A 26,642-nucleotide genomic window follows, 5' to 3' on the forward strand; every position below is an offset into this window, starting at 1 on the left:
CTGGGTAGTGTGCATTCATGACTTATGGATCAAAAGATGACTTGTATAGTTTTGTAATATTATAAGAGACACACACACATACAATATGTATAAGAAAGTAAGTATTTCATCTTCTTCTGCTGGATAAAGAAATTTTTATCGCAATTCAGGCCTCTGATCTTTTTTGCCTGTCTGGTTGTATGCTCCCTCCAGTAAGATGGAAATCTTGTACAATTATCCTCAGCTAACCTGGCGCTTGGACTGTAACCAAATGTGCTGCCAGCAATATGTGGTAAATTTCTTTGTTAATTCCTCCTGTATTTCCATTCTCATTCTTCTCTCTGCATCTAAAGGATGCTAGATAATTCTGAAACTGATGCTAACCAGATACTGGTTAGTTTTATTCTGTCATAAGCAGGGTTGTTGGCTTTTTTACAGACAAACCTGTATACCTACAGTGATCAAAACTGTAACTGAAGAGTATACAAGGACTTGTAGTTAGGTTGGGATCTGTTATGACGTGAACACCTTTTTCCAATTTTTGTTTATTTAGATCTATGCCTCAATAAATGTTGAAATAATCCGCCCTGGTCTCACTAGCATGACAGGATCCAGTAGCAAATTCTAGCATACAGATTGATCAGAAAACCAAAGGCTTCAATCTCACCCACTCCAGGGATTTTTAATTAATAGTTGGAGAGCCGAGCTTTTAACAAGCCCCTCCCATTGATACCAGTCTGCAGGAGCCAACATGGGAATGTTGGGCCATGTGGCAATTACAGTGTTCTCCAAGGCTCCTGCACTTACAGTGACAGCATGAGGTGGCCTCTTTGAGTGGCAGCAGTGACATTAGGGTTGAAGTCAAGGCCTGGGCCTCTACATCTGACCGAGTCTCAGTGCTTGCCACCAAATGCCACTGTTTAGAGTGGCCTGGATTGGGGGGGAGGTGATAGAGCATTATTTCCCTTTTGTTCAGATGTGTGCGTGTGACACAACAGCAAAGTCAAATTAGGCATTTTCTGAATTGTTGACATACTGAGCCCAAAAGGTTCTCCATCACTATCAAGCGGGAAATTCCAGATCTGGTACATTGTTGTTATTGTTGCAAGGTGTCATTATGTTTAAGTACCGTTAAATCTATTTGATGGTTTGATTTACTTTTTTTAATCTCATTTTATGCAAACATTTATTTTTCACTTTGTCGGTCTATTTATTACTTATAAATGATGGGCTATAAAGCACTAAGCAATCATTTCATCTTGTATAATTCCGAAGATTTTTTTTTTTTAAGACACTGAACCCTGTCTTTGTAACCTGCAGATATTCTATATCTCCCTTATCATGCTGCCTTTTGGAGTGGGCAGTTCCCTATTTTCCAATTCCTTATCCTTGGAGGAGCAGCTTTTCAACTACATTGATGAACATCAGGATGAATTTATTCAGGTAGAAATGCAGTGATTGTGAGTTTTGCTAACTAAATGCAACCCAAGTCTGTCCGTCTTAACTTGGAGTTAAGTTAAAGGTTAATTAGATTAAGATTATTGGCATGTCAATGGCCACAGATTGCCAGTTTGAACTACAGTGCAAAGAGTATTAATACTGATTGGGAGATCAGATTCCTGATGCAGTATCTTCACTATCCGGATCAATAAAGGAATTTCTGCTTCAATGGTTTCCTACTTTATGCAAAGGTGTTTCGTTGATTGCTAGTTCATTCTACTTTTTGCTTGTTTTATAACAAGCAAAAGGGTGGTATACATATACATTTATTAGATTTACATCCTAAGTTTTTTCCACTGATGATAAACATGCTAATCTCTTCCAGTTGCATCTTCACTATAACGGTGTCATGAGGGTGAGTGGGGTGAGAGACAATGAGTAGACCAAAGTCACCCAGGTGAGAATGGACGTATGGGAGTCTCCCCATCCTTGTTCAAGCCCAGTGCAGGTAGAAGTAGGAAAAGGACACTCCCATAAGTGCTCAAAACTTTAAGCAATTGTAAGAACAATACATAATAAAACTCAGAGAAAACTAGAAGCAGAGATAAAAGCAACAAACAAAATCAAAGTAAATCCAGGAGAAGTATTAAACAGGGTGGCAATGTAAAACCATTACAATACCCTGGAGAATCAAAAGATCATTGCCTGACCTTAAGAACATTGATCAATAGGGTCTACAAAAGTTTCTCTACAAAGGGCATTGCAATGTTGAATGCCACATTGAAAAATTGCCTCTTGTGGATACTTCCCTTGCCTCTTTTCACAATGTAGGCCTTAGGTAGATAAATATGGAAGAAGATATTTTAAAATCTGCATTTTAAGCTGTATCACTGGTGGGAAAGTGATGACAATCAATAACAGTGCCAAAACTGCCTGTTTTGAAGACTTGACATTTAAGGTCTTCCAAAAACAACCTTCAATAGGTAAGGTATGAGGAACAATTCCAAATGGGCATAAATAGCTGTTCAAGCAAACAGTTTAGAAGTAGATTAGAAAACATGCTGTAGGCACTGAGGCAATTTGTGCCTTTATTGACCAAGTTGGGTTGAGTGGCATATCGCAATTGTCAATTCAATTATTTTGATCACGGATGGGCAATTTGCAGCCAGTAAGCCATTTATTGTCCCGACAACCCACTAGAGTAAAAGAATCTGAAAAGCAGAGGTGATTGGAGATTGTTAAGAGGTAAAATGAGCATTTTAAGCTTTGCAAAGGTTACAGTTAAACCTCTTAAAAGCAAAACTATCCTCCCACATTGAAACATTAAAGGAAACTTCCCCAGCACTTCCTAGATGCAAAACAAATAGACCTGGGCTGAAAACTTTTAACTGCTCTTGCTCCAAGGATATCATGATGTCTGCTCTCAAAGAGGAAACAAACACTAAGTTCTGCCCACTATTCAGTAAAAGACTATCATGATTACTCAGAGAAACTAATCCCTCTTGTCTGGATGGGAGCTCAGTTTATTGATTCCCAGTCAATCAATTTCTAAGTTATGACTCAGAACTGAATGCCTCCCCAATAGTAGAAGCACCAGTCCAACATATCAGAACACGAGCAGATAAAATTGGAAGAGGAACCAGGTTTTGCTCAGAATCCTTAGCTCATCTTTTGTTGCTAATATTTGGTTCTTCCCAAGCTCTCAGTAGACAACAAAGCATTTCAGAGTTGTGAATAAAGAATCAGAACTAACTTGCTCCGTTGATTTTGGCCCTCCAAAGTAAGATAATGGCACTTGTATTATTCATTGTGCTGATGGGCATTTCTGCAAAACCAAGAGAAAAGTTATCTCACAATGCAGAGTGAATGCAATTATCCACTCCAAACAAAATTTCAGGACAAGAAGATTGTGTGGGTGGACATTCTTATTGTTGCTGTTATTCCTCTCTGATTCTTCTTCTTTTTTAAAAGGCAGATTGCATGGTGACAAGTCCCTTAGAAGTAATTAGAAGGAAATAGAATTTACAAAGATGGATTGCCTGTGTAAAGCCTTGCCAAGTGCTGTCATTTTTAATGAGCTTTCCTGGGGAAACTTAATGTATTTCTAAGAGCTGGTGCAGCAGAATGGCTACAACAGTATAATGAGAACTATGAATCAGGAAGGCACTCCTTTGCTATGAACTGTAGGCAAGATACTGTCTTTCCACTCTTCTCCTTCTCAATAGGGAGACTTAACCCACCTATAGACAGGATGAGATAAGGCAACAAAACAAGACTTATGTATGTTAGTTACATTTTAGATATTTAAAAGCACAAAACATGATGATGTGCTAAAGTGCACAATATGTTCTAATTAAGCTGTGTGTAAGAAAATATACAAAGCTTTTGACAAAATTATATTAGGCTTACCACATCTCATAGATATTTCATATATAATGCACAAATTATAGTGTATATACTGTATGCAGAAATCCTCATTTTAGACAAGAATTGGATAATATGTTTGATTCACTAGGAGAACTAGGATTATTGCAGAAGGTACGTATATAGCTAGGCAAATGTGACATGGTTATAGGAAAAAGCAGGTTCTGCAAGAATCGATATCTAGATAAAATGGAACCATAATCCACATTTTAAACATAGTTCAGATATTTTCCTCCCTTGATCTGAGTCGCAACAATGAACATATAGATAACAGTATGACACTGCTATTATAATATGAGTTTTATCTCTGGCTTTCCTTTCAGAAACTTAAGGAGTGGGTGGCTGTAGAGAGTGATTCCCAACAGCCACGTCTAAGAGCAAAAGTCATAGAAATGATCAAAATAGCTGCAGACAGTCTTGAAGACTTAGGAGCTACTGTGACACTCAGTGAAATGGGCATTCAACAGGTACTGATCCTTCGTCCATCAAAAGACTATTGTGCACAAATAGAAGGAATGTTTGCTCGTGCAATGGAATCAATGTAGACTTATCAGATCTGAGTTACAAAAAATCTAGAGTCTAGACATCGCAAGATAGCAGCAAAATAAGACATCCCCTGATAATAAGCCCAATCGGGCTTTTGAGGGCATGGCAATAAGGCCAAGCACTTATTTCAGGGTTCCAAAAAATATAAGACAGGGTCTTATTTACGGGGAAACACGGTAGATAGATGATACATAGATAGACAGATGAGATAGATAGATGATAGCTAGCTAGCTAGTTAGCTAGAAGATAGATAGATAGATAGATAGATAGATAGATAGATAGATAGACAGATAGACAGATAGATAGATGATAGATAGATAGATAGATAGATAGATAGATAGATAGATAGATAGAAAATTGATCCTTGGTAAATATAAAAATCTGTATGTAAAAAATCTTGAGCTGGAACTAAACCAACACCTAACAAAAATTCTTTCAAGTATATATCACCAGAAAGGGAATTGTTACTCATTACTTTCTTAAGAAACTCACTGAATTATCATTAACTGTGTTTCAATATATTCCTACAGCTGTCTGATGCTCAGAATATTCCATTACCTCCAGTCGTTCTGGCAAATTTGGGAGATGATACACAGAAACCAACTGTATGTTTTTATGGACATGTGGATGTGATGCCAGCTAAAAGTCAAGATGGATGGAAAACCCATCCTTTCGGTTTAACAGAAATTGATGGTATGTGTGTATTATCCAGTTGGTACAGTAAAAAAATAAAGGGCCTATTAAAAAAGTTCACATTTTTTAAAATAGTTTTGTATGATAAAAATGGCAAAGATAGGTACTAACACAGATGAAATTCAGCCGGTTCTCACCAATTCGCCCAAACCATTAGTAAATTGCTTAGACAGTTCGGAGAACAGGTTAAAAATAAAGTGCAAGAGAGGTCTCTCTCTCTCTCTCTCTCTCTCTCTCTCTCTCTCTCCCTCTCCCTCTTCCCCACCTCTCTCTCTCTCTTCAGTTAATAGCTCCACTTAACAGTTGCAGCTGGAGTGCAGCTGATACACGCTGAATCAAGTCAATAAACAACAGAAACTGACAGGATTAGGGCAGGGAAACCCATCAATCACCCATCTAGGGTTGGGATTAACCTCTTCCCTTCAGGAAGGACAAGATTACAAACATTTTCATTATAAAGAGTATTAAGTAACACTTCTGTGATCAGCTGATACCCCCTGGAGTTTCCCAAAATCTTTTATAGTTGCTGCAGTGTTGGCTACTTCTCGTTTCTTCCTGGGGGAAAAGATACAGGAAGGGTCGATGCAGCTTGATCATACAAGCCGTGAATTTAATGCATGTGTGGTCCAGCCAGCTGTATTGCTTCTGCTGTGAAGCATCCAATTTAGAACATAGAGAACATAGAATAATAGAGTTGGAAGGGTTAATAGCTTTTGACAGCACGCCCAGGTTTTCAACTAGCCTGAGCAGCTGCTCTTAGTTTCCCTCTCAGCTGCTGTGTTTGCTTTCGGGTTGACTTTTTTTAAGCTGTTTTAAGTTTTCTGCATTGTTTTAGAGGTTCCTGGCACTGTCCTTTTGGGGTGTACTCCCCTCACTCTTTTTGAAAGCCTCTAGTGAAGGAGCACCCACAACTTCTGAAGGCAAGCTATTCCATTGGTTGATTGGTCTCACCCTTAGGAAATTTCTTCTTAGTCCTAGGTTGTTTCTCTCTTTGGTTAGTTTTCATCCATTGTTTTTTATGCCTTTTGGTGCTTTGGAAAACAGATTCACTCCCTCATTTTTGTAGGAGCCCCTCAAATTTCCTGACAAAACAATTAATCAGTGGAACAACTTGCCTCCAGAAGTTGTAAATGCTCCAACACTGGAAGTTTTTAAGAAGAGATTGGATAATCATTTGTCTGAAGTGGTGTAGGGTTTCCTGCCTAAGCAGGGGGTTGGACTAGAAGACCTCCAAGGTCCTTTCCAACTCTGTTATTCTATTCTATTCTAAATATTGGAACAGTGCTATTTTATTGTGCTATTTTATTGTGAGTTGGACAGGAGAAATTTCCTAAGAGTGAGACCAATCAAGTTGCCCATGCCCACCCAGTCACATGACCCTTTTCCTACAGAAAACACCGGGAGCCACAAAACCTGGGCAGGTGTGGCTGGAGGGGGTCATGTGACTGGGTGGGAGTGGCATTGAGTTGGCCACGCCCACCCAGTCACATGACCAAGCCACGCCCACCCAGTCACATGACCACCAAGCCATGCCCATCAAGCCCACAAAACTGGTAGGGAAAAATTATGAATTTCACTCCTGGGTACTAAATATATAGAGAAAAATATGGTCATATCAATATTAATCTTATTTAAATTACCAGAACAGAATTTAGACTTTTTAACTGTAAAATCAATATTGTCATTTTCAAATTATATTTCTTACACAATCTCAGCCTCAACATAATGGGGCAAGAGAACAGTTGTCATCCCATAGTTAAATAGAAACAGAGATTTTAAAATTAGCTTTAACTTTATAAAATAACAATTCCTTTCACAACTTACTTCCAAAAATGTCAGGATATATGCTTCAAATATTGTAAACCTTTGGAATGCTCAATGAGCAGGTCAGCAGGACATATTGGCAACTAACATATGAAAGCTGTACAATGTCACACGTATTGTCTGAAAATAATTACCTACAAAAATATTGATCATTTATCAACATAGAGATACAAATACAGCCATAGAAAGACATTGAATAAAGAACCAAGTCACTGGAGTGTCTATAGTTAAAGATGTACCCTAACTGTTCGTAGCCATTATTTTCATATCCTTTTAAATTTGTTAAATGGAGAAAGAAGAATATTCTGTTTAAAAGAGGAATCTGATGAATTCTTGTAAGAGGACTTAACCTATACTTCCAAATATATTAGGATTGTTGGAAGACTGTACCACTTCTATTCTCTGTATAGATGTGAGCCTTCCTAAGAGTAGAATCTGACCTGAACAATGATTAGTGAACCAGGTATTATAACTATAACATAAATGAGATTTAGTCATAGGAAATACTTAATGGGGAATAGGCAAGACTTCCCCTTCTGTGATTGGAGCCCCTTCTATGATTGGGGCCATGATGAAGTGAAGGTGCTTGGGTGAGTAAATGAAATTGTGGGCTATGTCGTTGGATATGTATATGTCCAAAAGGGTCACTCAAGGTGAACAGGCAATGATGGATACCCCAGACTAACACCAATCACATCTGCCAACCCGCATTGGACCAGCATGGCAGATTATGGTCTATTCCTTCAACATGTCAATACAACTTCAAAAATGGCCCTCGTTCCCTGGAGTCTCTAGGGCAACTACCCACAGCAGTGGGAAGATCTGCCTGAAGGCAGAGGGTGTTAAGAATCGCTGGGCTGGACCGTATTGATTGGAAACATGTGGAAGAGACCTTCATCCTGCAGTGGATAGACAATGGCTAGAATGATGATGATGAGGCAAGACTTAGCATCTAGCTACTATATCCAACCCAGAGGAAAATCCAAGAGCATGTGTTCCATGACTGGGTGCCTGGGAAGAAAGGCAGAAAGAAGAGACTTCAGATTAGCAATCATTAGACAAGGATAGTTAGAATGGCTAGGCAAGGAGGGTACACTGAGTAAATCTTTAGCTCCGTACCTGTACTCCACTGCCACTTTCTAGTTAAGAGGTCATGAAATACTGAAAAATCAGTACCTTTGGATTCACAGGTATTGCTTATGCACCAATCCACAACTCCCATCCCCTTTCAAAGGCTTTTGTGGCGACTACAGAATGAGAACTTAGAAAGTATATCTGTCCATAACTTTTTTTGTGGGCAGTATTTCAGTCCCATGGAATGAGTCCTGTGGGACATCTCTGAGTCTATATACATTGTAATTTTTTCTTTATAAAAGAATTGAATACTTCCTTGATTTTTCTCAAGGAACTCTGTAGGGTTTGGCTCACCTATCCTTAAGCCCATTAACAGTTTATGTAGTCACATAACCTCCTGGCATGCTTGTGCTGCAGATATCTATTTACCTTGGTGGAAAATAGGAGAAAATATTCTTGTTTGCTTGCCCAACTGATCATTCCACCCTTATATAGGAAGAGCTGTCTGCTTGTAGACTTAAAAATCTTCATCTTTTTCTGTTCAATATGCATCATTATAGCCTATCAGGTTGGTCTTGCTATTGGTTATAAGCCTGAATCTACGTTTGCAGAGCTTTTAGGCAATTGCCCACCCTCTTGACTTAAATGTAATCTCCTTTGCTTAATATACTCCCATTTTCACACAAAATCTCAATTGCTACAGCAGTGTCCATTTTGTTTCACTGTCTTTATGTACACAGGTAGTCCTTGGATTATGATGGCAATTGCAATTGGGAACTTGGTTGCTAAGTAATGCAGTCATGTCTCTTAGCAATGGAAATTCCAGTAGTCCTGGTTGTTGTAATTAAATGAGGACTGTACAGGTTGTTAAGTGAGGACCTTATGTGATTATGACTTCAAATTTCCTGCTGGCTTTCCCATTGACTTTACTTGTGGGAAGCTAGCAGAGTACATTGGAAATTACCCAGATTGCAGTCATGTGGCTATAGGGATGCTGTGGATGGAATTTTGTGGACCCATTGTAAGTCCTTCTTCTTCACCACTATCATACTTTGAACAGTTGCTGAACAAATGGTCATAACCTGAGGACTACCTGTACAGGACCGTACCAATTGCAATCTTTTATTTACAGTCTCCTGCAGACGCTCATTATTTGCAATCTGTTTCAGGAAGTCAATTTCCATAGGCCTACTGGCTTTTTTAGTTTTAGTTAGTCTAGATATTTAATAGCAATAGCAATCATACTTAAACTTATATACCGCTTCACAGTGCTTTATAGCCTTCTCTAAGTGGAGTCAGCATATTGCCCCCAACAATCTGGGTCCTCATTTTACTGATCTCGAAAGGATGGAAGGCTGAGTCAACCTTGAGCTGGTGAGACTCGAACTGCCGAACTGCTGGCAGCCAACAGTTAGCAGAATTAGCCTGGAGTACTGCATTCTAACCACTGCGCCACCATGATTCACTTAAGAAGATATTTCAACTCTCTATGGTTGAAGAAATAACTTCCATCCTCTCTTTGTATCTAGATGCCATGGTAGGAGGAGATACTCCTCTTTGTTTCCCTGATGAGGTTCCTTACAATCTTTGGGCTATCCTTATCTTGGTAATAGATTACTAAATTATTTAGAGGTGAATATGTCTGCCTGTCATACCTGAATCTGAAATAAAGACAAAGATATAAGCTTTATCTTGCATGAAGGCATGCTTGACAAACATCTGGTTGAGCTTTTCATCTAGTCTCCAACTGCTTACTTTTGGCCTAGATGCTCTTCTGAAGTCTGTCTTAGTCCTTCAAATCTGGGTGTCTGTTGTATGTATGTCTTCAAAGAGCTCTCTCATGAAGGAATGCAGTCTATATCAAATGAGATCTTGCAACTTTGATCGAAAGGAGCTCTCTTTATAAAAAATACATTTTAGGAATAGGCAATGCCCACCACTTAACTAATTCCTTCCCACCTGAAACAAGGTTAGTATCTTAAACAAAGAGCAGGCAGAGTTATCAATAGAGGATACTGAGTAAATAATTCACATTCTCTCTATACATACTATCCTTGAGTTGCTGAAGAGTCTATGCCATTGAATTTACACTTTTGACAAGGGCTGGATATGACATGCAATATTCAGTTAATGCTGGGGGAGAAAATAGCTTTCTACACTTTAGGGGAGATAATCATTGCATATTTGAGATTATCTTTGTGCTTTATAGCTGGGATGGGGTGTGGAGATAGTCTTCTTATCAACAAGGAGAAGTTTTTGCTGTAGATGGGACATCAGCAACTGTCGATGTGCTGCTTTTATCAGGATGATGTGAGGGTTGCACAGTTTATGCTGCACTTTTGTATGTGGATCTGATGTCACGTAGGCTTGTATCACAATATGGCTCACTGATTTGAGAGGAAAACTGTTAAGAGAATTACTGAGGCTAAACTTGATACAGGTATGAAATATTCTTTTTATTTTTCCTACCTTCCATTATGCCCATGATGAAAATAAAAAAGTGGAACCTTTTGTAACGAGAAATATTGTTTTATAGTGACTGCATTTAGAACTGTCTAAGCTTTTACTGGACATAAATGAAAGATTCTGATTAAAGCAGTTTTTCTCATAGTTGAACATTTTCTAAGATTCTAGAAGAACTATGGCAATCTTAACTGAGACTGAATACAAATATTTTCCTGCAATGAAGCCCTAATATTTTATTAGCTGAAAATATCTTAATGGATTATATCAAGCATGAGCAGTTTATTATGGCCTAAGGATATGCACGTCTGAGTGGTATGCTTAAAAATGCACGGGAGCTGCATAAAAGTAACCTGAATTGTACTCTAATGCATTAAATGTAGAAATATAATTGTGCCTTTACATTGCTTCCCTGTTCTGTCATATTACATATTACAATTACCCTTCTATAAACTGAAATCCAGTATATGCATGTAGTCTGAGTCTTTAAAATGGCCAGTTTGAATCCATTCCTATTATTTTAAAAATTATTTTCTTCTTCTGCCACATGAAAAATGTATAGTTTAAATATATTTCTCTCTTGCATTTAGTAAAGGCTTTCTTCACATTAAAAGCCAAAAAGCAGGGGCAATTTTTGTTGCGGCTTTGGGATCAAAGACACTGAATGCGTACACAGTCCTGAGTCTGTAGGTCCTGCACACTTGTTGCATGTGGTATCATTGCATATGATGGAGAGAAGAAAACAGCGGAAGAGCACACTACCATGTATGGTGCCATCCAGGGGTGAAATGCTCCCGGTTTGGACTGGATTGCCTGATCCTGTAGCGATGGAGGCGGGTAGTTTGGAGAACCGGTAGCAAAAATCCCTGCCCCAATCCCCATTGCCCAGCTTTTTTTTATTTTTAAAAGCATTTTTTCTACAACCTCTTCAGCTGAAAAAATGCTTTTAAAAGTTAAAAAAAAAAGCCTCTGATGATCGTGTGGCTCAGCTGGGATCGTCAGAGGCTTTTAAAAGTATTTTTTCTACAACCTCTTCAGCCGAAGAGGTTATAGAAAAAATGTTTTTAAAAGGAAAAAAGCCTCTGCTGATCAGACAAGTCAGCTGGGATCGTCAGAGGCTTTAAAAGCATTTTTTTACAACCTCTTCAGCTGAAGAGGTTGTAGAAAAAATGCTTTTAAAAGTAAAAAAAAAAAAAAAGTTGGCCACGCCCACTCAATCATATTACTCCCCCCCCACCAAAGCCATGCCCACAGAACCGATAGTAACAAATTTTACATTTCACCACTGGTGCCATCCATTAACATCTCTATTTCAAGAATGCTTGAGGTCTCAAATAGATCTTATAAGAGTTCTTTAGAAATGATAGGCAGCTGCATTTTGGCATTTCTATTTGGAAGCAGAGGCTAAATGAAAGAAACCTTAGGGTAGATGTAAGCTTTGTAACTGGCTGGATCTTCCACTTAGTAATTTTGTGAGAAGGCAAGTCCTCTATCAGCACCATTTTGTAAGATGTCCCTTCTCAATGCTCCAAATCTTCTCAGCTCAAAACAGGTGGGGATACTGAAAAAGGATGCAGCTAATGCATACATTGTAATTGGGCAAAAGCATTTTTGAACAGAGTTGCCACTGGACTATTCAAAAACTGCTGATACATATCAGATATATCTGATACTTCCTCAAAAAATACAAAACCATTTGGAATAGGCAGTACTCTTAAGACTGGTCACTCTACTGGATGGAAGCACAGTTTATTCAGGCACTTTAACTCTCTCAAATTACTTCCGCTTCCTTAGCAGAGAGCTTTCTCAGTTGACTCCATATCCACTGACAGAGAGGGAGGGCATGAAGGAGAGAAGGTGGGGGGCAGGCATATTTTGTTCTGTTTTTAGCATAATCAGAATTTTCAAATTTTAATATCAGTTTCCTTCATCCTAAGGAAATCTGTATGGGCGTGGAGCAACTGATAACAAAGGACCTGTCTTAGCCTGGATAAATGCTGTGAATGCATTCAAAGCACTAAACATAGTAAGTAAAAATGTGGCCTTGTAGGAAAAGAAGAGTTTTAAATGTTTTCAGCAATATTAAAAAGAGCAATTGGAAAAGGCAGTGTAAATTAGGGAAATATCAAGGAGGAGCGATCCAACACTCACCTAAGAGGCTAAAGGCTTATTTGGTCTGGAATTTTTTTGGGGCGGGGGAATAAGTTTTTATTTTATTTTATAGTATATAAAAATTCAAACTTCAATTGAACAGTGTGTTATCTGGGTACAAATCATTTTAGGAAGTAATAAAGTTTTTACAACAATATTCATCGCATTTATATCAATTATACTAATATTAATACCAGTAATAATCATACTATTTGTTTAACCAATTGAACACATCTTCCTTGTATCACTGATCCTTTCATATATTCTGGTCTAGAATTCTTCATCACATAGGAGCCAGCCATAGGCCTCATGGAATATCATGTGCAAAACAAATGCAATTGTTCTCTTGTGTGGTTCTTCCAAAGTAACTGGTATTTCATGGACTTATCCTTGCATTCTGAATGGACTTTATAGTTAGGCCTTAGTAGTCCATGTTCTATCATTGTGTCTAGTTGCTATTATCATTATTTAGATTTGTTAAACCACTTCATTCCAAAAGATTCTGCATGGCTTGCAACATACAACTTAAAAACAAGCATAATAGCCCAGACAAAAACAGCTATAATAATTAAAAATATATGATACGAGGTTTACTAACATGTTAATCTCAAGCCTGGGACAGAGCCAGGTCTCAAGGAACATTTGGAGAGCGGAAATCCTATGTATGTCTGGGAAATATTGTCCCAGAGAGCAAGGCCTGCAACAGAAGAAAACATGCTTCCTTCATCCCATAAGATGACAGCACTTGAGAGGACCTGCAGAACATCTAGTCTGCCTGAGTACACTGGATGAGCAAAGACAATTGGAGATAGGCAGTCCTTCAAATAACCCAGCTCTATGCCATGAAAGGCTTTTTTAGATGATGACCAGCTTAAATTACACTCAGAAGTCAATGCAGTATAGCCAATGCAGCTCACCTAGCATGGGGTGTAATAAAAAGTGCCGGTTACTTCTAAACCAGTGGCCATCAACACATCTGGTGGCAGTGAATTTCATAGTTCAACTATGCATTGGTGAGAAGTGGAATTTTCTAATTCACATTTTAGATTCTGGAGGACATACCCAGGCTGGATGGTCCAAAGATACCTTTCAAAGAAGAACAGTACATAGAGCGAAAATCATAACGTAGTCTGGCCCTCCAGTGTTGTATGAAATAGGAAAGGACGCACTAAGGAATAACTCACAATGAGATGGTCGGTTTCTTACATGGTTAATAAAAAATAGAGTGTGAGTTGGGAGTCATTCTTTCAGTATATTGGCAAACTCAAGAGGACCAGATTCCATTTAAAGCAGATGTAGTGGTCTCATACATAAATAGTTGATAGGTCAACAAGTCCTAGAAACATATGCAATTGATACAGCAGGTGATCATGCTTATGACAGTAATATTCCAGGCTTCTGATTTGCCTTTTTTCCTCTGTGATTTCTCAGAGATTAGTCCACAGAGTACTTCCTTTTAGTCAATTATACTCCATTCAAGCTTTGATCTCTCCAGTTAAAAAGGGTAAGAAATCTGCAGCCCTTAAGAACCTAATTTCTAGGGCTATGTGAATCAGCCAAGAGCTAATTTGTATCTACACTTTGAATAATGAAATCAATTTGACCCCAAATGTTGGTTTGATCTTAAAATGTGTGTGTGTGTTTCTGTGTATGCATTCAAGAAAGAATCGGACCGGCTCAATGTTGACTCAGTCTTCCATTATTCATGGAAGGTGATGAATTGTTGAGACAAATCATGTTTATTTTTACACCAGAGAACAAAAAATGCTTTATCTCAATGCCACAAAGATCTTTATTGAGGCGAATCACTAAGCTCTTTGTTGAGGCTAATCCAAGCCACATTGCAATGAACTGAACATCAGATTATACATTATAATTCTGTCTGACATTAAATGGAGAGTTCTTTTTTTAAAATGGTCGTTTAAAAGGGAATTTTTTTTTTTACCAGGATTTACCAGTAAACATCAAATTTCTTATTGAAGGCATGGAAGAAGCAGGATCCACTGGACTGGAAAAATTGGTTGAAAAAGAAAATGAAAGATTTTTTTCCAGTGTTGACTATATTTTGATTTCAGATAATACCTGGCTTTCCAAAACAAAACCAGCTCTTACATATGGAGCTAGAGGAAATGCTTGCTTCTCAGTGGAGGTAAGAGGGTAAAACCAGAATTATTTGTGGCTAAAATATTCTGATTGTATTCTGGGGGAGTTTCTTTCAAGCTGATAAGATGCAATTTTTACTATCTCTAGATAAAATTTCCCAATTTGATGCCCAACAGATAAATTGGATTACAGCAACTGTAATTTCACTTTTTTCATGAGAATTTTGTGATATGTATGGAGAGCAACAGATTATGGAAGGTTACTATAGAACAAGAATGGATAATATCTATGCTGTGTTTAGAAAATTGAATTAAGCTCAGGAAATTTTAGGAGCAACCTGGGAAATTCTGAGCTCTCACAAAGTCTCAATCAAATTCAGAGTTGTAACTGAGGGTACAATAGCAATAGCACGTAGACTTTTATATTGCTTCACAGTGCTTTACAGCCTTCTCTAAGTGATTTACAGAGTTAGCATATTACCCCCAACAATCTGGGTCCTCATTTTACCTATCTCAGAATGATGAATAATGGAAGACTGAGTCAACATTGAGCCGGTCCGGATTGAACTCCTGGCAGTAGGCAGAGTCAGCCTGCAATACTGCATTCTAACCACTGAGCCACCACAGCTCATGCCGAGGGATGACATTCTTCAACTCCATGGAGAAAGAATATAAAAGTAGCTAACTAATAAGTAACAGATCGACTACAATCCTAAAATCCACCAATCAGATTAGATGAAAAAGGATGGTTTAACTGAGTGGAGGAACTCTAAAACCTGGAAGCTGTGAGCATGTGCTAACATGAGTTGTTTGTAAACTATACCAGGATCAAGTTTAACAGTATTTCATATAAATGTTTACCCCTAGTTTTCTTTATCTTTCAGCAACCCAGTAAGTCTATTGCTTTTTAACTGCAGTCATTGTTAGGTAATTGGGAATCAGAAATCGATGCTGATTTACTGCAAAGCTTGAGATCTACTAATAGATCTTTTCCTTACTGCTTCCATACAGGACATCTTCACTCTCTGCATTTTTTTCTCTTCTTCTTCTTAACAAATATAAGACTGCAGATTTAAGAATTAATCATCAGCCCTAAGCTCTTAATCGTAAATTTATATTTCCTTTACTGTTTCTCATGTGCTTATTTATCATGCTTGCTTCCTACACTCCATGTAAAGAGATCAGGACCGTATTGAGCTATCTCATTTTTATTTTCAGGCTCTTTTAAGATAGATTAAGTATAAAAAGAACAGTGACTAGCTCAAGACTGCTTTATTATATGTGACAGAAATATCAAATTGAGCTTCCTTCAATCGGAATCAATGTCTTATGTATCATTCTACACTGGCTACAAAATAATGATGGGCAAATGGAATTCTTGAATTGACAGTTACCTGTATTCTTGGCTCATTACAATTGTAGCTTTTAACAGGGATTGTAGCTAGCATCCAATGTATAAACCAGGGCTATTTTCTCACTTTCTGTCCTCACATAAAGTAGACATAAAGACACTCCATCCAGGATGATTTTCCATTAGTTCTGTGGAAAACTGAAATCTATTCTAGTCTGATGTATATTTCTTTTGCTGAAGATCCTTAAGCAGGATTTCCATTTCCAAACATTTTTGGATTGATCGACTCCTTGACTCATGGTCGCCTTCCACCAGGTGGATGATCTCCTTATTAGTGTCTTTTTTTTTTATTGGAAAAGTTTTACAATTACATTTTCTCCCCATTTCCCCCCCACCAACCCTCCCTAACCTCCCTAACCCTCCCTAACCCTCCCCAACCCCCCCAACCCACCCCTCCCCCCCAGACTTCCATAGAATATAATCCAAATCAAAATCCCCTTTTTATAAAACTTGAACCCCTCCATCCCCAATATATTTTTCATCTTCACAAAATTCAAATATTTCTATCTTTATATAACACTTTCAGTTAAAAGCTATCTGATACTTCCTAGTCTGATATTTGTTCTGCACATAATCTATCCACTTTTTCCACTCCCATTCATAAGTCTCTTGTGAGTGATCTTTTAGATATGCTGAAATCTTTGCCATCTCTGCAAAACTGGCCATCTTCAAAGTCCGTTCCTCGATAGTGGGCACAGCTTCATTTTTCCAATATTGACCTATCAGTAATCTCGCTGCTGTTATCATATACAATATCAACTTTATTTCACCCAGTGTAAAACCCTTAACTATACCCAATAAAAACAATTGTGGAGAAAACTGAATTTTTTTCTTCAAAACATTCTGCATAACCCACCAAATTTTTATCCAAAAAGCCTTCACTTTCTTACAAGTCCACCAAATATGATAATATGTAGCATCTAAGCAGTCACATCTCCAACACTTTGGTTGAACATTAGGGTACATGCACGACAATTTCTTAGGATCTAAATGCCATCTATAAAACATTTTATAAACATTTTCCCTCAAATTCTGTGACTGTGTAAATTTAACATTCTGAACCCAAATTTTTTCCCATGTTTCCAACATCACTGGTTCTGCAAAATTTTGTGCCCACTTAATCATGCAATCTTTAACCAGTTCAGTTTCTGAATCACTTTCTAACAAAACATTATAAAGCCTTTTAATATGCATTGGACCTTTCTCTTTTATATGTCTAACCAATTCCTCCTCATGCATCATTATACCAGTTTTTTGGTCCTCTTTCCACCTCAGTTGAAGTTGATTATACTGTAACCAAGTTAGATTAATCCCTTCATCCAACAGTGTCTCTAATGTCTTCAGTTGCCATCTGCCCGCATCTGTAAAAAGAACTTCTTTATATAAAAACCCCCCGAGTGACATTATATTTGTATTCCACATAATATGACCAAGATCCAGCCATAGCGGTATTTTGTAATCCCATTTGAATCGGTGCTTCTTCCAAACTCTCATCAAGGAGTCTCTAAGTATATGGCTTTTAAATACTTTATCCACTTTGTTTTCATAAAATAAGTAAGCATGCCAACCAAATTCAAGATCAAAGCTTTCTATATTCAATATTCCAGTCTTTTTCCTTCCAAACCAATCACTCGCTTGAGTCAAGGCTGCTGCTTCATAATATAATTGTAGGTTTGGAAGTTTAAGACCTCCCCTTTCTGGAACATCTTGCATAATTTTCAATTTCACTCTCGGTTTTTTCTCGTTGAAGACAAACTTATTCAATCCACTTATTGGATTAGTGTCTTAATCTCTAGGAATATACTTCAGAAAAGTGTGGTTATTGATTAGTGCAATAAACATAGAAATATGCATGTTTTTATTTGTAGATACTTTATTTACAGACATAAACAACAATTCTGATACAGCAAAGACAACAGAAGGTTTCAAAGTTGGAGAAATTTTTGCTAATTGATAGACAAAACCCAAATCATTTTTTTACAATTAATCTTGGTGCAAGCACCCATAAAACACGAGTACTATAAATTCAAAATTTATTTAAATGTTGGTTTTATCTGTATGATGGCTTAAGATGTTGTCTTTATTTAATTTAGGTAGAAGGCGGGGAAAAAGATCTTCATTCAGGAAGTGCAGGTGGCATCATCCATGAGCCCATGTCTGATTTGGTAGCTCTACTTGGTAAAAAAATAAAACTATATATTGTTTATATGGAATTGTTAGGTTTTTACTGATGGGAGGGGGGTGTCTTCCATTTCATAGCACCTTTAGTACCATGAAAACCAAAAAGGGAGTTTAAAAATGCTTAAACGTGTTCTGATGATTTCACATCATTACTGAGTAGTCTCCTGCAATCCTTCAGAACAAGGATCTCCAAACTTGGCAAATGTAAGACTTGTGGACTTCAACTCCCAGAATTCCCCAGCCAGCTTTATGTTGGAGCCCCCTGCTACAGAAGTTTGGGAGGCTGAATTGTGACCAAGTCCCTCAACCATATCTTAGGCAGTATAAACACACAGAAAGCTGATGCTATATGAAAGGATAATAAACTTGTAAAAGGCTTCCCACATGTTGGCCAAATGCCAAATGTTGTTGTGATATTTAAGGAGATCTTAACTGCAAGGCTAAAACATAGAAGTGGAATGCTAATCAGAACATGACGTGAGTCAACCTGATGTTATATTGGCTGGTATAATTTGTATAAAGATTAATCGATACATAGATTTAAATTACACAAAATATAAATTGGTTTTGTTTAAATCAATTTGTAAGGCAGAAGTAAATCTGCCAGAATACATTACTTTCTGTTTTAAATGGCCCTCCTTTACTTTCTGTCTGCAATCTATATTAGCATAATAGTATCTACATTTTTAGTTTCCTCTCTCCTTTAACAGATTAGAGCCAGGCAATATTTTAGTTAGATTTCATTAAACATTAAATGCTAATATGATAAAATAATTATTACAATTTGTTTTGGTTGTTGTTGTTTGGAAAATAGCAGGAGGAAGGTGTGTTGGATATGTCACCACCTTGGGTTATTTGTAAAAATAATAAAGACAGGATACAAATAAATAAATAAATAAATTTTGATTCTATAGACAGTCTCGTGAATTCATCTGGACTTATTCTGATCCCTGGAATATATGATGATGTAGCCCCATTTACAGATGAGGAGAAAAAGCAGTATGAGTTGATAGAATTTGATGTGGAAGAACATAAATCAAATCTTGGAGTAAAGGAATTCCTTTATGATACCAAGGTATGGTCCTTTCAATGATAAGGCATTGTTACCAAACTCCCCATTCACAGGGCAAGACTATGTATATCATATTTCCTGTTGTAGAGTCTGTCCTCTAAAGGCAGGGAAAGAGAATAGATGCACATCTTTTTATTAGTTTTATTAGGAATTGTCCCCTTGGAAGCACTGGGTAGGAAAGGAAAGGCAGGCAGGCAAAAGGGAATAAATAAATTAGAAAGACCCAGTAATGTTGTCTTTAAGAAAAGTCTGAAGAAAAACAATTTAACAGAAAATGAAGCTCAAATTTGTGGCTGTGCCCCTGTATATTAATGTGTTTTATCAACATAATGTTAGTGTTTCCCTGTTTTTCCCCGTTTAAGCTGTTTGAGTAATTTGTGTTCATTTTTATTTTGAACTGAGTATTTAATACCTTGATAAAAGTGTGGCAATGAATTACTATTACTGGTAATATCAGACAGTTTAATCGCAATAGATCTGGTTCTTCATTTTAATTATCATAGATGCTATTTACTATTTTCCATCCTCCTAATTTTTTCCTTCAAACCTAAGATTTACATTGGATGGCCTTGCTCCAATGCTGAGTGGAAGTACTGTTCATCCATTCATGAGTTCTGATAAAGCTACGTTCCATGACACTATGCCCCTTTGCAGACACCTATCTTGCCTCTCTGTCAGCCCAGTGTCCTTTTAAAGATGTTGACTCTGGTTTGAACAAGATAGCCATTCCGTTGTCTCCCAGAGCATTAACCTTGCTGGACACCACTGTCTTGCGGTCTTCTTGGGTCACTTGTGGATGAGCTCAAGTCCTTTCCTTGCCTGGAGAGAAACTATAAATAGCAATAGCAATCGCACTTAGACTTATACAGACAGTGTTTTACAACCCTCTCTAAGTGGTTTACAGAGTCAGCATATTGCCCCCCAAAATCTGGGTCCTTATTTTACCGACCTTGGAAGGATGGAAGGCTGAGTCAACCTTGAGCTGTTGAGAATCGAACTGCCAAACTGCTGGCAGCCGGCAGTCCGCAGAAGCAGCCTGCAGTACTGCATTCTAACCACTGCACCACCATAGCTCATAAAGAGCTTGTCTATTTGCTGGCTCTTCATTCCGCTGTTGTTGTTGGTTCTGTTTTTAGGGAAGCCATCTTCAGTTTATTTCTCCCTTGAGAACTGACCATTCCTAGTTCTCCAAAGATCAAGGGAGGGACAAGGGAAGCACATTCAAACATGCAGGATTCTATTCCTATAACTTTATAATAAACATAGCATTAACATCAGTAATTTTGCTTTCCTAGTCTAATCTATGTTAGATAATTAAGGTATGCTTAATATTGTCAACTATTTATGATTGGCTATTAAACTTGATTTTAGTTAGGTGTGAGCAGTCATTGAAAAAGCAGTGTAATTGGAGTAATATTTAAAAATATCTTAAAAGAGATATCATTGCTCACTATTGTAACTTTACTGAATACACTCTGGCTAAAGTTTTCTATTTCGCTTTGTTCATTCTCTTTTTAAGGAGAAAATACTCTCACATATGTGGCGCCTGCCATCTCTCTCTATTCATGGGATAGAGGGAGCTTTTTACGAACCAGGTATCAAAACGGTTATACCATCAAAAGTCATAGGAAAGTTTTCAATCCGGCAAGTCCCTCATATGGATCTGTCTAAAGTGGAACACCAGGTAATATTTTCTTGAAGTCTTATGACTTCCAACGTATCTGAGATGATTTGTTATTGATCTTCAGCATAATTCTGAATGGCTTAGTCTGACACAGTTTTGGTACCAAGCTTCTTTTTCATAATGAGATGAAAAATGAGCAGCTACGCAAAACATTGAATTATGTGTAAGAGATCTTGAGATCAGGGCTCTGTCATCCTATTGGGTTATTCCATCTCATGTTATAGTATAACATGAGTTGAAATAGTATAACTATAATCTCATGTACTATAGCCGTGATGGCGAACCTATGGCATGTGGGCCAGAGGTGGCACGCAGTGCCCTCTCTGATGGCATGCGAACTGTCACCCCAATTCAGCTCCGCTGCACACGCACGCATGCCTCCCACCGGCCACCTGGTCTTCAGGTCTCTGCCGCACATGAGTGGGGGGTGAGGCATGTGGGGGGGGCCTCACGTGCATGCGGGATGGGGCACATGTGGCGGCACGCACGCATGCACGGGGCACATGTGACACGTATGCACGGGGACTGGGTGCATGTGCGGGGGACATGTGCATATTGCATTTTGGGATTTGGGCGCACGCAAGTGCATTTGAGCACGCACGTGTGCACTTTGGACACTCGGTCCAGAAAAGGTTAGCCATCACTGTACTATAGTACAGTATAGCTCTGAACAGTTTGGTGTTAACGGGCCAAGAAGACTGATGGAAAACTGATTTCTTAGATCAAATAGGTGGAAATTCAACTGCATGCCTGGTTGTTTTTGGTTGCCTACTTAGCATTGCTAGGTTACTATGCTTCCTTGAGTCAGAATTAGGGGAGAAACCAACCAATCAACCAGCTGGAACTGTTGTCTTTCAAGAAAGGCTTTTTTTAATGGCTTGCCAATTTTTAATAGCTTTTCAGAGTCCACTCTATGGATAACAAGAATGATGTGAAGCGATTTGGTGTAGGTGCAAAATTCAGATCCTAATATTGTTTGATCATGAAGGGACGCATCTCTTGCCCAAATCACAGCTCTCTCTCATTCAGATTGTTCAGTTGTAGTCAGTGGAGGGAACTAAACTGCTTGCAGCCCAGATTCCGAGTGTGAAGAATCCTGGCACTGGCACAGACTGAAGATTGAGAAAAGGCTCTAACTTAAAGAAAATTAAAGAACAGCAGACATCTCAGCTGGAAATTGAAGATGAGGCATGGAGGGTTACTGTGGCAGGACCATCAGTGGATGGTGGTGATAATCAAACTCAATCTCTTTTTATGTCCTGTGATTGGAGAGTTGTGACTATCATCTTGATTTGGTTGATACTTCTCCTCCCACCAATTTGATAGCCAGCTCACTCATTCAGTTAGAGGTTTTCTGTTTTGAGCTATACACAATAGAAGTAACATTTTAGAAGACTATTTAAAAAACCAACAACCCTGAAAATAATTTATTTCTTTTTTTAGGTGAAAAAACATTTAGAAGATGTATTCTCTAATCGAAGAAGTCCAAATAAATTAACGGTGTCTATGCTAATGGGTGCAGTGCCCTGGATTGCTAATATTAATGATCCTCAGTATATAGCTGCTAAAAATGCAATCAGGAAAGGTTTGTACTGTTTTAGGCATGGCAGTTTATGTTTTGCATGTGGCTTTTCACTGTCTTTATAAGGACAATCAGCAAAGACTAATCAATTATATTATACTTGTGCATTTAAAGTTCTAGAGAACTGGAAATAGAAGATTGTCAGATACAGAAACTGAACTGTTGGTTCAGTTACCAACAATATTTTTATTCTATGTTTCAAATACCACATCTGTATGTTGCATCATAAGCACTTTTGAAGGGATTTCAAAAACAGATCATGATAGAGGTCAAGCAGGACAGGGGATAAAAAGTAACCATTCAAACTTTTTCCCATGTCTTTTCAAACTTAAGCACAGCAGGGAACATTGGAATTGCTCAATTAGTTTCTATGGAATAGCAATAGCACTTAAACTTATATACCGCTTTGCAGTGCTTTACGGCCCTCTCTATGCGGTTTACAGAGTCAGCATATTGCCCTTCAAAATCTGGGTCCTCATTTTATCCACCTCAGAAGGATGGAAGACTGAGTCAATTTTGAGCCGGTGAGAACCGAACTGCCAAACTGCTGCAGCCCACGGTCAGCAGAATTAGCCTGCAGTACTGCATTCTAACCAATGACTCATACTTAAGCATCTTTGGATGTTTAGCAACATACACTTTACCAGTAATTATATATTGTTTTATTTTTTACATTTTGCCATCACAAAAAAAAAAAATATTAGGAATATATTTTCTCCTTTTCTATGTTTTAGTGTTTAATCAGGATCCAGATATGATCCGGGATGGATCAACAATTCCAATTGCCAGGGTGTTCCAGAATATAACAAGGAAGAGTGTGATGATGCTTCCAATTGGTGCAATGGATGATGGGGAACATTCCCAGAAAGAGAAAATAAGCAGGTTCAACATTTAAATTAATTTCATATGTTAGCATAAAGGAATATGCTCCATTTCCTCATTTATAGTTTGATCAATGGTAGGGATGATTATGGAAGGTGATCATCATTTCTCTGTTCTCCATTTTTGCATGCATTAGAACCTGTCTCATTTCATAGTTTATAGAGGTCTTAGGTTATATAAACCTGATTCATATTTTGTGTTAACCCAGTATTTTTAAACTATGATTTGTTGAATGAATGATTGTAATCTCTTTGAGACATAATATTAAGCCAAAAGCTATTATGTGCTAAACAAAATATCATACATCAAACTCAGCCTACAGCCTAACTGTTTAGAACTTCAAAGTAATAAAGCACCTTTAACTTTTAGATTGCTTGACAATTGTTTTTCTTTCTTTCCTTCCTTTCCTGATCAGATTTAACTATATCAATGGAACCAAGATGTTTGCCTCCTTTTTACTGGAGATTTCAAAACTTCAGGCTTCCAACTGGAAACAGTGATGATGGTCCATAAAACTACAGTCTTATTATTTTCATTTATGTCTAATGCATGGCTGCAGTTCCAAATGCATATATGGTGATGCTGTATGAATTCTTCCAGAAATACATTTTCAGACTTAAAAATTCTTAAGATAGGTAGCTAAATATTTCTTTCTCATTTGCTTTTTGCCCTTTAAATGTATGTATTTCAGTAAGAGAAAGGCTGGATTCACACATTATATTATTTGTTGAACGAGCCAGTGGATGAGTTCATATAAACCCAGGAATGGGCACCTTGCAAGCTGTATATGGTGCCTTGTGCGATCCGTAAGCATCCACCCAAATTTGTGGCAAGATGGTTGAAAAATCAGCAGCAATTGTTAAAAAATTAAAAATGGCAAATAATATTGGGAATGTGATCACAAAAATTCTAGCAGATGAAACAGCTAGTTCGGTGACTATGTTGTGCCCCAGTATTCTGATACTCAATTCTCTATTTGTATTTTTAAAAACACTTACGAATTTAGCACCATGGGAAGGCTAAATCATAGTGCATATAAATATTATCAATATTATTCAATATTCAGACTACTGTTTTGCTAGCACATTTATCTCCCATGTGGAGAGTACAAGTATTTTCAAGTACAATAGCCTATTAGATTATATCCTTTGCATTTATTTTTAGTTTGAGCTCAATTATTTTCTAATCAGTATTGCTACCTATAGATTTTAATTCTGTCACAATATTGTGTTGAGTAAACTGTACCAAACGTTATGTCAACAATACCAGTGAAATGGCTTTGTTGCTTATGGTAGACACTAAGCCATTTTATGAGAGCAGTGCTCACATGGTTAGGATGCTGGGTTGATGACAGAGGTGGTATTCAGAGGTGGTATTCTGGAGAACTGGTAGCAGAAATTTTGAGTAGTTCAGAGAACCAGCAAATACCATCTCTGACTGGCTCCACCCCCATCTATTCTCTGCCTCCTGAGTCCCAGCTGATCAGGAGGAAATGGGGATTTTGCAGTAACCTTCCCCTGGAGTGGGGAGGGAATGGAGATTTTACAGTGTCCTTCCCCTGCCACATCCACCATGCCACGCCCACAGAACTGGTAGTAAAAAATTTGAATCCCACCACTGGTTGATGATCAGCAAGCCCGTGTTCGAGACCCAAGTGCTGCTGTATGGTGGGGTGTCTTGAAAGGACCCCTTAACTGGGCCTCTCCCAGGCAAGGCTAATCACAAACTGTCATTGGCTAATCCTTTCAATCTGGAAGTGCCTTAGTGGCTTGCGTCATGAATACAATGATAAGCCATTTTAAGAACTTTGGAGTAGCTTTGAAAAGTCACTATAACATTGATTTTGTTTTAAAAAAGATAAACTAAAAAGCCTCACACCTGAGCAATATCTTTAATAAGGCAAGTTGAATGTTACAAAATGGTATGCAAACATCTGAACTAATTGAGAATTCCATTATGTAAGAGAGCTGATCTGATCTTTTTCTGGATTTCATTTTAAATTTTTCTGGATTTCATTTTAAAACTTTTTCAGCATACAAAATCATTTTGTGCTTCTGCAATATACATGCATGCAGTTTTCTTTTGTCATATTTTTATTTTGTTGCTTGCTAAAAAAGGAATGCTATTTTTCTTTAAAAAAACCTGATATTATATACTTTTCAGTTATCTTTACAAAACTTACATGCTTCTAAAAAACTAATAGATGCTATAATTGTAAAAAAAAGGACCAATCAACAATGACAATATAATTTTTATTTTTATTTTAGAAGACCTATGCAAATTCTGATAGTCTGATAGAGATTGGAAACTGATCTCAACATTTGGACCAAAGAGATCCAGGCACCACTGAGATAGTTATGTTTTAAAATAATTTCTCATTTGCCTGGGATGTTTATTATATTTTGGGGTTTTAATTTACAATAATTATGGGTATGTAAGTGACTGAAAAATAGCCAGTGGCTTGCAGTTCCCAAGTTCTTGGGATAAAAAGATGGAATTAGTATATTTTGCTTTTGTCTAAATAAAAAGCAGTTTTGCTTTTGTCTAAATAAAGAGATAATATATTTTGATATTTACTGTCAAAAAGGAATTGTCTATTGCTAATTTATGTTTAATTTTAAAACACACATTTTTGTAAAGTATTTACAAAATTAAAGATGAAAGTAATTTTAATTATTTGTTTCAGCAGTTATTCTGTACATGTGTTTTATGGTATAATACTGTCTCTTTCCTTCAGATTTTATTCAGTTCCTTTGTGAGGTACCTTCTTTTTGAATAGTCCCCAAACAATATCCATCAGATATATATGAACTGAAACACATCTAGATACATCAGATTAGGAAAAAAATGTTCTATAGTATTTGCAAGAGTTCGTTGGCACTATTTGTTCTTTGGGGTTTTAGTAGTTAGAATATTAACTGTTGACTAGTACAAAACGAAATATACAGTATTTGGAGTTTTCATTTTGAAGATGGAATGCAGGAAACTAATCAAAAATAGAGGTAGCCCTTGACCTATGCCCCTTTTGTTCAATGATAGCTTGGAAATATGACTGCCTTGGAAATAGTACTTTATGGCCCATAAAGCATTTCTAGCCATTGCCCCATAATCGTATGATTGTGATCTGCCCTTAC

The 26,642-nt window shown here is 37.5% G+C and overlaps 1 protein-coding gene across 1 annotated transcript; it reads left to right on the top strand.

Moving 5' to 3' along the window:
- The first annotated feature begins 196 nt into the window (after positions 1-196).
- LOC139315922 (beta-Ala-His dipeptidase-like) lies at positions 197-24,008 on the top strand. The gene is made up of 12 exons (XM_070942427.1): positions 197-271; positions 1,300-1,422; positions 4,167-4,310; positions 4,920-5,082; positions 12,381-12,469; positions 14,543-14,743; positions 18,201-18,285; positions 19,203-19,363; positions 20,880-21,044; positions 22,488-22,629; positions 23,361-23,508; positions 23,924-24,008. Exons 1-12 carry the CDS (start codon positions 197-199, stop codon positions 24,006-24,008), a joined length of 1,581 nt encoding a protein of 526 aa, XP_070798528.1.
- The last annotated feature ends 2,634 nt before the right edge of the window (positions 24,009-26,642 follow it).

Source organism: Pituophis catenifer, unplaced genomic scaffold (assembly GCF_029215685.1).
Source record: "Pituophis catenifer annectens isolate HBS135680 unplaced genomic scaffold, rPitCat1.0.hap2 SCAF_3, whole genome shotgun sequence".
Taxonomy (NCBI): domain Eukaryota; kingdom Metazoa; phylum Chordata; class Lepidosauria; order Squamata; family Colubridae; genus Pituophis; species Pituophis catenifer.